The sequence below is a fragment of the Lynx rufus genome, unplaced genomic scaffold (genome assembly GCF_022079265.1).
Source record: "Lynx rufus isolate CCGP_SWC_20201006 ecotype Redwood Valley unplaced genomic scaffold, mLynRuf1.p SCAF_3, whole genome shotgun sequence".
NCBI lineage: Eukaryota > Metazoa > Chordata > Mammalia > Carnivora > Felidae > Lynx > Lynx rufus.
In genome coordinates, this window is record NW_025814845.1 from 972,214 (window position 1) to 985,516 (window position 13,303).

At 52.1% G+C, this 13,303-nt stretch overlaps 1 protein-coding gene across 1 annotated transcript; it reads left to right on the forward strand.

The window, feature by feature from the left end:
- Positions 1 to 3,143: 3,143 nt before the first annotated feature.
- On the forward strand, positions 3,144 to 11,699 carry GRPEL1 (GrpE like 1, mitochondrial). The gene is made up of 4 exons (XM_047090711.1): positions 3,144 to 3,246; positions 5,775 to 5,937; positions 7,193 to 7,274; positions 10,045 to 11,699. Exons 1-4 carry the CDS (start codon positions 3,185 to 3,187, stop codon positions 10,389 to 10,391), a joined length of 654 nt encoding a protein of 217 aa, XP_046946667.1. The 5' UTR covers positions 3,144 to 3,184; the 3' UTR covers positions 10,392 to 11,699.
- The last annotated feature ends 1,604 nt before the right edge of the window (positions 11,700 to 13,303 follow it).

The following is a 13,303-nucleotide window of genomic DNA, read 5'->3' on the forward strand; positions in this document are numbered from 1 at the left end:
CAACAGCCTAGAGCCTGCTTCGGATTCTGTGTCTCCCTCTCTCTCTCTCTCTGCCCCCCCCCCCGGCCCCGCTCATGCTATCTCTTTCTCTCTCTCTCTCTCTCTCTCAAAAAACAAACATTAAAAAAACATGATCAAAGAAGGCCCAGACAATGAACGTGTGGCCGCCTCCCGGGCTTATGCTGTGGCTCAGTGCACGGGGCTGGGGTCTCCATTCTGGGCCTTGGAGCCACACCCTTGCCTTGTCTCTCACTCGTCCCCTCCATCTCCAAAGCAGCCACCCGACCCATTCTCATGCTTTGAAAAGCTCTGTGACGTTGCCTGCTGGGGCAAACTCTCCACTTGTAAAGGGCTCACCGAGGCCAAGGCCGCGATATGAAGGCTCAACTTCATATCGAAGTTGAGAAAACTATGCAAAAGCTCTGCCTTTTCCCGCCTCTGTGACCTTGAACGGGTCACCTAACCTGACTGGGCTCCGTGTCCTCCTCACCATATTGTGTGCTGACCCAAAAGAACATCTGCCCAGAGCCTGGCACCCGCGGGCGCTCGACTATTATGAGGATCTCACCCATGGCCCACACGCTATTGGGCCGTCTGCCAGACCTTCTCCCGAGGTCGCCTTCTTAACCGTCATCTCATCTTTGTTGGGGGCGCCACGCCCACGGTATGGCTTGCTTTTCCCGCATCGCTGTCCGGGGCACCCATGACCTTTGCTAAAAGTGTTTTGCAGGCTGACCCAAGAGTCTTCCCATACAAGCAGCTTCGTCTCCATGGAGAGGACTTGCACTGAAGATCTCGGGGAACTACCTCAGCAGGATCTCAAGAGCAGTGGCCAACTGACATCTTCCCAGGCGTGACCCAAGCTCCCCTTGGAGCAGTTCCCAATGTGGCCACGAGGTGGCAGCACAGGCAGACTGCTGTTCAGGGAAATTCCAAGGGGCAGGATACAGATGGAGAGGGCATGGCTTCCTGGCAGGCCTTGACCAACTGGTGGCCGGGTCTCCGGTGGGGCATCGCCCCCTCGACAACCTGTGCTTGCCTCTGTCTCGGGACACAGTGGCTATAACTCTCTGCTGGTTGCCCGCATGCCGCGCTACAAGCTATTTCGGATGCCCATTTGATTTCTTCTGAGTTTGAAAAAGTTAGGAAATGAGTATTTGTATCTCTTTTAAACTTCACAATAAATGATACGATCCCAGTTTTATAGGTGAGCAGATCAAGGATCAAGGCCAAGACCAAGTAAGTGGCTTGCCCAATGTCACAGCCAGTAAGAAATATCACATGACCATTTTACATTTTATCACAGAAAATCCCAAATACACAAAATAGTCATAACTCTGACGGTGTTCACCACCCAGCTTTAACCATTATCGACATTTTGCCACCGAGTTTCTCCTATCCTCATGATTTCCTTACAAGAGTATTTATAAAGCAAATTCCAAACACTGTGGCAATATACTGTAGATGCTTCTGTTTGTATTTCCAAACAATTGGGACATTTTTACCTAACCATCGGGCCATTACATCTCCCTAACAAAAGTGTCAATAACTCCTTAGTATCATCTGATACTGTTTATACTCAAACTCCCCCACCTCGTGTCACACAGGTCTTTTTTACTTAAAAAAATTTTTTTTTAATGTTTACTTATTTTTGAGAGAGAGAGAGAGTGCAATCAGGGGAGGGGGCAGAGAGAGGGAGACACAGAATCTGAAGCAGGGTCCAGGCACTGAGCTGTCAGCACAGAGCCTGACACGGGGCTCAAACCCACAAAACAGGCAATCATGACCTGGGCCAAAGTCGGATGCTTAACTGACTTGAGCCACCCAGGCTCAGAACAAACCAACTATAAAAAAGACATGTATAGTTCCTTTGCTCTAGGATGATCCAAATAAGGTCCACACATCCATTTAATTATGCTTCTAAGCTTTTATTCTCAACAGTCCTACTTCCTTTTTCCCCCTCCAGCCCTTTAATCAATTAATAAACTGGGTCCTTTTTCCATAGAACAGCACACATTCTGAATTTGGCTGTTTGCCTCTCCCTGCAGGTGTCACAGGCTCGGGCACAGCGCACACATTCATTCAGCATTACCAATGCTTCTAACGCGGGCAGAGCAAAGAATAGAGGCTTGGTCCTCACAAGTGTGAGGACCCCCTGGGAGACCACAGGGCCAGCCCTCCAACTTACCGGGTGCCTGCAGGCTCCGGCCTCCCCTCTTGGCAGACAGGACTGCGGGCCAGGAGTGCAGGAGCAGGAGCTGAGCCAGGGCTCCTGGGGGCCCCTCGCTGGAGGGACAGCAGCCAAGGGGTGTAAGAAAAGCCGCACCTCCACTTCAGGGCATGTGATAAAGTACCAATGGCCTTTGTCAGGCTAATGACAACGTTTGGATATATGAGCTTTAGCGGAGTCCCCAAGGTATTCCTAGGTGCTGTTCTTATTGTTATAATTTGTGTTTCGTCCCGAGGAAAGCGAAGGTGCAAAGAAAAGCAACATACACGCGTATCTCCGCTGTCACATCCGCCTCCCAGGTTCCGGCACCCGCCCCACCAGGTGTCCGGGACTGAGAGTGCCCGCCAGCCCGCCCCCGGTCCTGCCCGCCATCCCCACCACGAGTCCGCAAACGGCGGGTTTACGGCGGCCCCCCGCAGGTGCACAGACTGCGCCCCGGCCCTCAGGTGACGTGCGCGTAACGAACGCCCGACACTCCGGAGACCCGCACCGCGCTGCACCCGCCCCCGCCCCCAGGACGAAGGGCAGCGGAAGCACAAAAGGTCTCGCGGGTCGCAAGTGTCTTGGGATTGAGCAGTGCGCTTCCGGAGCCCCGCCCCCCGAAGCCTTTTCCCCATTGGCTCTGCCCTGGACCACGCCCCGCCCGCGAGCGTCTCCTCCCACAGTTCCCTTCACCTTTCACCTCCTCACCTTCTGTGGCTCCGTAAAGCCTAAGACCCCGCCCACCGAGAGGGGAAGCTGAAGCGTGAGAGAGCGCTCAGCAATGACCCACAATTATTGGTTAATATTTTATGTCCATCAGGGGAGAAGCGGTTACGGACTGGCTGCAGGGAAGTAGTTGGGCGGGGAAGCAGGCACAGAATCTACGCGAGTGGCCAGGCCTCCGAGGGGGCGGGCCAGCGGCCTCTACGCCTGCCTGGGGCGTGCGCAGTGACGGTGGCGGCGGCGGCAGTCATGGCGGCTCGGTGCGTGAGGGTGGCGCGGCGTAGCCTCCCGGCTTTGGCACTGTCTCTTAGGTAAGGGGCGCCCTGCTGCGGGTGGCTGAGGAGGGGCGTGGTCCCCAGTGCCGCTCCTACTCGGGCCGGGACCGCGCCGCCGGCCCTGCCCGCCTCTGGCCCGGGAGCTGGGTGTGCTGGGCCCGCGGTTCGCCGACGCGGCGCGCGGACCAGCCGCGCAGGGCCTTCGCCTCGGCCCGGCTTTCGGCGCCGATCCCCAGCACTCGCGGCCCCGGCTCTGGCCCCGCGCCGGAGGCCGGGTCGCTAGCAGTATCGGGCGTGCGTGCCCGGGCAGCGCCAGGCCGGGCCCACGGGGGCGCTCGGGGAGTTTGGTGGCGGTTCCCGGGCTTTTTCCACTCGGCCCCGACTTCCTTCTCCACCTCCGCCTTTTCCGGAGTCTCAGGTCCGAAGTGCCTCGAAGCTCGCTCCGTCGTGGAGCGAGGAATGTATTCAGACAAGTGCAGTGACTCCGCAGGGAAGGCCTCAAGAGTCGGTGCGCTCGCCTAGTTCATTATTGTTATTATTACTTTTATGTGTATTTATTTGGAGAGAGAGCGCGAGCGGGGGAGGTGCAGAGAGAATCACGAGCTGGATCCTTGCAGAGCCGGAGGCGGGGCTCGATCCTACCAACCATGAGATCATGACCTGAGCGGAAATCAAGAGTGGGGAGATGAAATGACTGAGCCACCCCGCGGGCCCTGTTTTCTCTTCTTCTCATCCTGCAGCTGCTGTTTCTTCAAAGTCCTACCTCATAAGTTAGTTTGGGAAGTAGTTAGCATCTTTGCTGTAGGAACTGCTCAGAACCAAGTTATTTGCCAGAGGAGCTGCTCTGGGCCAAGTGGAGACTGGGCAGAGCAGGACCTGCACTCTTCCTTGGAGGAGCTTTTGCACATGGATGGGAAGCCCCGCGAGTGGGGCGAAGATTACCTACAAGGAAAGGGGATGAAGGTGTGATTGCCAGCCTGATAAATTATGTAAAACAAAACAGGGGAACAGAGAGCGGGGACCCACCTGGATTACCTGAGTAAAAAGGCATTTCTTTTTTTCTTTTTTTTTTTTTTGCTCAAGTAGTTTGTGGTTTTGTATCTAAATTCATGGCCAGGAAAGCGATCAGCAAGGTAGAATTAATTGCTGTCCTTGAACTACTTTTGTGGAAAGAGGCTCACATGGGGGTGGGGGTGAGAGCTGAGTAGCCGTCATGGCTCTAAGAGCAACTAAGCTCCATGAGGCTCAGTCTCGCTCTCTGGAGAACCGGATGGGCACGGACTCTTCCCTGTCGTTCCCCTGCCACGCTGCTCCCCGACCCTGTGTGGGCTGAGCCACAGGAATCGGAACTGCGGAGCAGAGCGGAACTGCAGAATGACTGCGACTTTCCCACCCAGGAATCAGCGCCACGGAAAAATCAGACCGGCCTCACAACAGCACACTGAGCGTTTAGGTTCTGAGCTGTTTTAAATCACAAAAATAAAACACGAAAGAAAGGTTAGTGCGGTCCTCCCCCTAGTAACTGTGGGTCCTTCCATTCTTCTCCGGGCCTGAGACACAGGGTATGTACACAGGATTTCTGGTTCGTCCTTAGAAAGGGCGTCACGTTTTGCCGGTTTCTCTACGTTGCATCTGTTACCGCACAGTACAGCTGTAGCGTGTCCCAGAGAGGAGAGCCGGACGTTGTTTTTGGTGGCTGCGGAGTAGTCCATGTTGTGGAAGCACCAGCTTATCCAACGATGTCCCCTCTGACGGGCGCTCTGTTCCCAGCCTGTTGCTGTGCTGCCGGAAACCTCCTTGTACGTGTGTTCTGCGTACTGACAACTCTCCGGTTCATTGAGGCAGTTAATCTGGGAAGAAAACTGACTAGAGTTTATTTTCAGATTGAACTGCGGCACAATTAAGAGCAGCTCTTAAGAGTAATCTGTGTTGCAAAACTTGGGAAGAAATCTGAGTTTTAAGACCATTCTGTCATTCATTAAAAACTTCGTGACCTTGGGCTTATGACTTAACCTTTTTCCTGTGGGGTCAGATTGGATAACATCTAAAGTCACTTCCAGTATTCGTTTCAGAGCTCTTTGTTTCCCCCTGTATATCCCTCCGCTTTCCTACCTCCAATCCAGACTCCTTATGTGCAACTCTTATCTGTCCTTTAGAGCCCCTCTGCACAAAGCCTTTCACGGTCTTCCATTTCCCCAAAGATAGAAACATTCTACTCTGAGCCTTCCGGAGCACATGGTTCTTCCTTTATCATGTTTAAACCCAAAATTATAGTACCTTGTCTGTAGATACCTTTTCTAAATGTTTCTATTTTGAGAGAGGGTGTGTGTGCACATGTGCAAGCAAGTGAGGGCAGAGTGGAGAGGGAGAATCCCAAGCAGGCTTTGCACTCTGAGCGCAGAGCCCGATGCAGAGCTCGATTTCACGAACAGTGAGATCATGACCTGAGCCGAAATCCAGAGTTGGGCACTTAACCAACCAAACCATCCAGTTGCCCCTCACACATCTGACTTTTAAGCAAAAAACCCACAGTCTTAATTCATAGCGTTGTGGACTTATCTTAGATCCTCTCCTCGGCTGTTGTGCACGGCTATGAAACAGAAGAACAGTGGCCAGAACCTGGAAGAGGACGTGGGTCAAAATGAACAGAAGACAGATACTCCCTCTACAGAGAAGATACTCCTGGACGAGAAGGCCAAGCTAGAAGAGCAGCTGAAGGAGACCGTGGTAAGGTGGCACAGGCTCTTGCGGGGAGTGTGGTCTGTTGGACTGCAGGCGAGGTTCTTTGGATAAGTTTGGTCATTCGCCTGTTGGGACCTATAGCAGCTTCTTGCTGAGGAAGGGACTAGAACCCAAATCCTGTGTGGCTCTGGTTCTGGCATGAGAATCATCTTCACGCGCCGCATAGATTATACTGAATTAAGACTTGAGATGGTCTTTACGGGTGAGGAACACTCACTTTGGCACTTGAGCTGGGTCTTAGGGGAAGACCAGGGTTGGGGCTAGAGGTGTGGTGGTTGTGCTCTTCCAGGGAGGGAGGGAGTTTCATGAACTAGTTAGAAGGACTGATTGTTACTTCACATGAAGAGGCATAGGTGGCACAAATCTGGACCTTTAAGGATTTGCAGATGATAATATCAAACACTATATACTGGCTCTGTTCTTACCACCTTGTGTATATTAATCCTCACAATACCCTGTGAGCCAACCGTTAGATCCCTGGTTACAGATGGGGAAACAGGCTAAGAAAGGTTAGGTGAAGTTCCCCAGGTCGCTTAGCTACAGAGTGGCAGAGCCAAGGTTTGAGCCTCCAGAGCCGGCTTCTTAACCACGGCACTAGAACCGCCTGCAGACGGAAGACAGGTGAGGGTAGGGGCCCCAGAGTAACTGAGCCCACGTTAAAGCAGGAGCGCTCAGTAGATGAGCGCGATGACGGGGAAATTGGAGAAACGAACAGGGTGCCATTGTTCAGTGATCGCTACCCAGCAAATGTTGGGATGGAGCCACGTCTGGGCAACGTTCAAAGTATCGAAGGTTCGCAGATGGGGTTTTATCTCCTCGGTGGGCTGTGGTTCTCCTCAACCCCTTCAGGTGTGGAAACTGGGTGCGTCAGCCCCAACCAGCCTTCTAGGATCCCCTGAGGTTGGAAATTGTGCCGAGGAAGTGAGTGGTCCTTCCTTGATGGGTGATGAAACCATCAGAGCCACGAGAAAGTAGATGTTTTTCCTCGCCCTTTCCCAGCTGTGCACACGGGGGCAGTATAAATGCGAGGCACCTTGACATTTTCTTCTCCACGCATTGAAAATAAGGACACGGGTGTAACTTACTTCTGCGTATTAAGCTGCACTGCCTGTAGTCTAAAATCCCAAACATGATAAATGTTATCTGTGTTTTGACTTGGAATTTGCTAATGTCAGATTTGCTCTCGTGAATTTGTTCCATGATTCATTCATGTAAATTTCCTGTTTTTTTCTTTTTTTAGGAAAAATATAAGCGAGCTTTGGCAGATACTGAGAATTTGCGACAGAGGAGCCAAAAATTGGTGGAAGAGGCAAAATTATATGGTAACTTGAAACACCATATGATATCAATCCTAGAGAACTGTGAGGTGGGGAAGGTGGGCGGAGTGCGTCTGTGGGTGTCAGACAGCAGACTCTGCCAGGGTGAGGTAGTGGGGAGGCTGCTGGGTGCATTCTCTCTAGTTGAAATGGGTCAGCAGTAAAGTTGTAAGGAGCAAAAGTCACGGTTGTAACTCGCACTAGAATTCTAGGTGTAATCCCTCCAGTAAGGAGTGTGCTCACTGCCCTACTGCGTGCAGACCTTGGTTAGCCTGAGGTTGTCTGAGCCTGCAGATAATTCCAGCAGGTCGGCCTTCCTGATGATCTTTCTTTAGCTACTTCAGCAGTAACCCATTAGAAAGATCTAAGCTGTCTGCACTGTCAGCGTTTACATACTCGTGTTACTGTCCTTCCCATTTTACACTCGAGGTCATTGAGGCCTAAATGACTCTCCACGCGTCACGGAGCCAGTAAGTGGTGGTGGTGTCCGTTGAACATAAGGCTGCAATTTGAGTACTCGCTGAACTCTTTTTACGGAACCGGCAGGCGGGCATCATTCTCCCACATTCTAGAACCACCTCGGGCTCACAGTGAGACATTAAATACTTTGCCCAGGGACACACTGTAGGTACACAGTCAAGTGAACACCAAGATCCAGATCTCGTGCTGCCACACAGAACAGATAGCAGATCTCTTCTCAAAGTATTTTTTATTCCTTTTGGTGGTAATGCCGTTCGTTGGCTTCTTATCTGCCTGGCCTTCAAATGCCTGGGTCCTTCAGGGATTGGGGCTTGGCCTCCCCTCCTGTCGTCGTGCTCCCCAGGAGACTCGCCCTCCAGTGGGTCTGAAAGGCATCACGCACAGGTTCTTTGTGGCTCAGACATTTCTTCTGAGTTCTACTCCTGTGCGTCCTGTGTGTGCTCCCCGTCTTTACCTGGATGTCTCACAGGTATTTCAGTTTTCCCTCTGTCTGTGCTTTTCTTTCTCATTTTAGTAGATGATTCTGTTATCCATCCTAGTGCTTACTTAGATCAGTAATCTGAAGTTACCCTTTCCTGTCCCTTGTCCCCACGCGCCTCCCGTCCCATGAGTGGTGAACGGCTGGTCTCTCATCCGTCCACTTCCCTCTGCCGCCTGCGCCCTGGTCTGAGCCAAAGGGATTTTAAAACACAGGCATACCTCACTTTACTACGCCTCGCAGATAATGCAGTTTTTTACAGATTGAAGGTTTGTGGCAGCCCTATGTTGGGCAAGTCATTTTTCCAACAGCGTCTGCCCACTTCATGTCTCTGTGCCACATTTTGGTAATTCTCACGACGTCTCCACCTTTTTATTGTTACGTTTGTTATGGTCTATGGTTACAACCCGCCAAAAGCTCAAATGATGGTCAGCGGTTTTGGGGAAAAAAATATCATTTAAGGTATGCTGTTTTTTTATACATAATGCTATTTTATAGATTACAGCATAAACATAATTTGATTTGCTCTGAGAAACCACAACATTCGTTTGATTCTCTTTTTTGAGATGTTTGCCTTACTGGGGTGGTCTGCAGCTGAGACCGAAGCGGGCCTGTGCAGCTGGGACACATGTCCACCCATTCTGCTAACCCATCTGGAACCTTCCTCTACTCTGGGCCCGCCTCTTCCCTGTAGAGTGGCCGCTCTTCAGTCCTCAGACGTTTGGATAACTTCAGGCCTTGGCTCACAGACCTCTCCCCTGACTCTCCAGTCTAAATGTAGCCCCTTAGTAGGATCTTTCCTCAGCGCCCTGGAACGTTCCTTCTGGGCGTGTGGTCTGTAATCGTACTTGTCACCTGTGGGGTTACCTGGTGCGGGTCCCTCAGACCGTCCAGTCCGTGAGGGCAGGCAGTTCCCCAAGAACTGGCACAGGCTTAATCCACGATAGACGCACGTGTTTTTATTAGGTAGGAATTTTTAAATTCCATTTTACTTACTTATGAAGAGTTTGAGAGCGAATGCGTACACGAGGGCGTGGGAGGGGCAGAGAGCAAGGGAGAGAGAGGATCCTAAGCAGGCTCCTGACTGTCAGCACAGCCCCGATGCGGCGCTCAATCTCACGAACCGCGAGACCGAGACCTGAGCTGAAATCGAGTCAGGACGCCTAACCGACTGAGCCACCCAGGCGCCCCTAAATTCCATTTTAAAGCAGGAGGGAAAGTGACAGGAAGTCAGACACAGGTGTTGCCTCCTGCAGAGCCAGGCACGGGATGCCGCGTCGTGCCCCGTCAGAGCCGTGGGGGAGGGAGGTCCCCGCTCGAGCGCTCCGCTCACCCCCAGCTTCGCTCAGCATGTGACACGTCCTGAAACCGCACACCACCCGCTGGGATACACCGCCTTGGATTTTGCGTGCCTTTTCTCCTGTGTTGTTTTTTCTGTTAGGTGACGTGAGGTTAAGGCCCGGGGTGCGTCTGGGGGACTTTGACCCAGCGCAGCCGCCCCTGCCCCACTCGGCCTGCGGTTTGCGGGCAGTAGCGGTGACGTCCGCCGGGTGATGTGTGCGAGCGCGGGGTTTCTCAGCCCGGGCAGCACTGCGGGGGGTGCGGTTCTGCATGTCGTTAGCTGTTTGCCTTTGTGCCCAGTTAGCTCTGGTCCGAACCCAGAAAAGGTTTTTGGTTTTTGTGGGGTGGGTTTTTTTTTCCCCCTAAACATACCACGAACATTCGAGGACAGGTGAACGGTTTGCAAGGCTACCGTTCAATAGCTTGTGCAGCAGTGGGCGGGGAATGCAGATGACGAGGTCTTTCCACCTCATCTAGGCATCCAGGGCTTCTGTAAGGACCTGCTGGAGGTCGCAGACATCTTGGAGAAGGCGACGCAGAGTGTCCCGAAGGAGGAGGTTAAAGATGACAACCCGCACCTGAAGAACCTGTACGAAGGGCTCGTGATGACGGAGCTCCAGATCCAGAAGGTGTTCACGAAGCACGGCCTGCTCCGGCTGGACCCCGTGGGGGCCAAGTTTGACCCCTATGAGCACGAGGCCTTGTTCCACACGCCGGTGGAGGGGAAGGAGCCGGGCACGGTGGCGCTGGTCAGCAAAGTGGGTTACAAGCTACACGGGCGCACCCTGCGGCCCGCCCTGGTGGGGGTGGTGAAGGCGGCGTAGCGGCCGCCGCAGGGCTGCCCTGGGTCCTGTGAGATCGTTTGCTGTAACTCCTGAAAGGTTGGCTCATCTCTTCTCTACTTTTGACCCTTTCCCAAATCTTGTTGGAAAACTGTAGTAACCAGCGGCTAAACAGAGAATTCAGCCGGTTGCACGGATGTGTGAATGACCTCTAATTCGGGAGTCTGTTCATTGATTTTTAATACACCTTTAATAGCCCCACATGCTTATGGAACAGGCCAGCGGGACGCTACTGGAGCCTAGTGTCACGGATGACACGAGCTCGATCTGCTCACGGCCTGGTGATGTCCACGTGTCGTAAGCCAAGTACGTGTCTTCAGGAACCACGCTGGCCACCCGGCTGCCCTGTGGCGCACGCTGTCCCCTGTGCTCAGCCCGCTGCCTCCATCCAGTGAAGGGAAGGCGAGGGTTTAAGCACGTTCCTGCTCGGAACAGTTCCACGATGCCCTTGCTGGAGTACGTGGGTTCGTTTATGGTTGGTTACCGTCTAGCTGCTCTGAGTGGCCTCCGGCTTTTCTCTGGAGACGGGAAGTGAGCACGAGCACCTGAACAGCCCTCACCACCTTATTTTGCCGGTAACTGAATTTGACAAAATCGGTCACTTTTGCCCTGTTTCTTTCATCTATTTGTAGAAATGTCCAGATCTATATTAGCTAGTTACTGATGGCCTGGAGGTTATTTTCCCTAGTAAGGTGGACTTTCTCAGAATCTGACAGCTGCATGCTTGGTATATTTGAAATGTTAACGTTTAATTTTTAAATTTTATTTAAGAGGATTAAAGCCCTAATATGTTTTATTTTCCTACTTTCTGATAACTGTTTTGTGTACTTTGGTGGAGGGGATCCACCTACTAAGTGTGACTTAGTCTTCCCATTCTCTGCTCAAATCCCAAGGCCATGTACTTGGCCCACGTCCGCACACAGGTCAGCTTCCCTCTGGTGCAGCCACAGGCTGGCATGTAACTGGGCCTCTGCTGGGGGCAGATGTCTCCACCCAGAGACCTGGGAAGGGGACCAGGAAGGGGACTGCAAACACACAGGAGCTGCAGCAGAACACCTCCCCTCCATTCCTCATTCACATGGAGAGAAAAGTGGAGCGAGCGACGTTACAAACCAGAGAGAATCCAACCTTCCACTGCCTTTGCTTCCAGGAGCTATTTGTAGGAGTCAACGTCAACACTGTTAAATTCATTTACTGCATATAAAGGTGGGGCAATTTATTTTGCTTGTAATTTTGAAAGATGTAGGTACTATTCCCATAATTAAAATTTTAATTTATACCACTTCAAAACATTCTCTTTTCCTTTAAGCACTCTTAAATTACTTGGTCAAAAACTTGCCCCAGAACTGCAGTCAGTGTAGTGCACTGAGAAAACCCAGCTGGGGTCACAGCTCTGCCCTTTGTGTAGCTGGGAATATCTCGGGTCACCTTCCTGGAACTCCTCTGTAAAACCAAAGCGGCATAAGTCACTCTCAAACGAATTTCTACAAACGGGTGCAGCCCCCTCCCTTGTCGACTGGAGCTGGAGCTGCCGCTGCTGAGAGCTGAGGCCGAGAGGTGGACGGCTGGACTGCGTCTCACCACAGTGTCGCCACCAGTGGGGACACATTTAATTACATGCCTGTTTACACTGGAAATCAGATCGGTAACTGCATTCTCCTGGGGTTTGCGGAACTGCAGGCTGGACGCGTTCAGTGCAGACCATCGAGCCGGCACAGTCTGCTCACGAGGAGCCTTCGAGGCCTGGCTCCGGGCTGGACGCACCTCATGGGTGAACCGCCACCTTCAGGGAAAGAGGGCCGCCTAACAAAGCAAAGTTAACACTTTGGAGGGAAAACTGGTCTGACACAAGTGCTGAGCTAAAGCCTGTCCCACGCTGTCCCCATCCTGACTCCGTAAGCTGGCTCACACCTGCAGCTTGAGGAGCACTGACACCACTTTGTTCCCAACTTGTGAATATGTAAAAGGTGATAAAAATTGTAGAGTTCGGGGTTTTACACATTCCTGGGATGTCGGCCATCCGGAAAACATTCTTTTGAATAACTGGATTATCTAACTTTCTTGGCTCAAAGTCTGTTTAAATTTTGAAAACCAATTCCATGGGATTATGGGGGCTAATTTTTCAGGAGCATTACATATGGAAACTCAAGGACTCTGAGCCAGCAGGAGCAGTAAGGACTAGCGTGACCGTAACAGCTGGAGTTGATGGGGTCAGAGGCAACCCGTGATAAAGTCACTTTTGCTCATAACACATTGTTGTGTTAGGACTTTAGCGTAAGTTAGGCATTCACTGTGTTTTAAAACAGTCAAGCCTAAATAAATTCTTCTTACTCTCCGAAAGATACATACACTAAAAACTTGCATAAGCACAACATTTTTCATTTGATAGCCCTTGGCCTAGGCCACACATTGACAGGGATCTTTTGCTTCTTAAGCTTAAGTCTGGCAACCTCACCAAACCAGGAACCGGATGTAGAACATCCGATGAATGCCAACAGCAGAGTAGCTAACAGCTTGCATCCCAGGCACTTGGAAGACTCAAAAAAAACCTGCTCTAAGGGCCCCAGCCCTACAGTTTCCAAATCTCCAGGGCTGTGCGGGACCCAAGGATCCGCAATTCCAGCAGGTTCCCAGGACAGATGCTGCTGGTCCAGGAGCTTCAGGTGAGAATCACTGGCTAAGACTCCCGTCAACACTAAGCACCGTCTCCATCACTGCTCCGTGGTAGACGGCACTGCCCTCTGCCAACCATAGTTACCCTGCGGGCAGGGGGGTGGCGGTGGGGGGACGATGCAGAGGTGGCCTCGTGAGTAGTACTACTGCTCACTGGTTTTTTCCCTTCTGTCCACAGAGAAGTCCTGGGCTTAGCTAACGGAGCGCTTTCTGCCAGCATG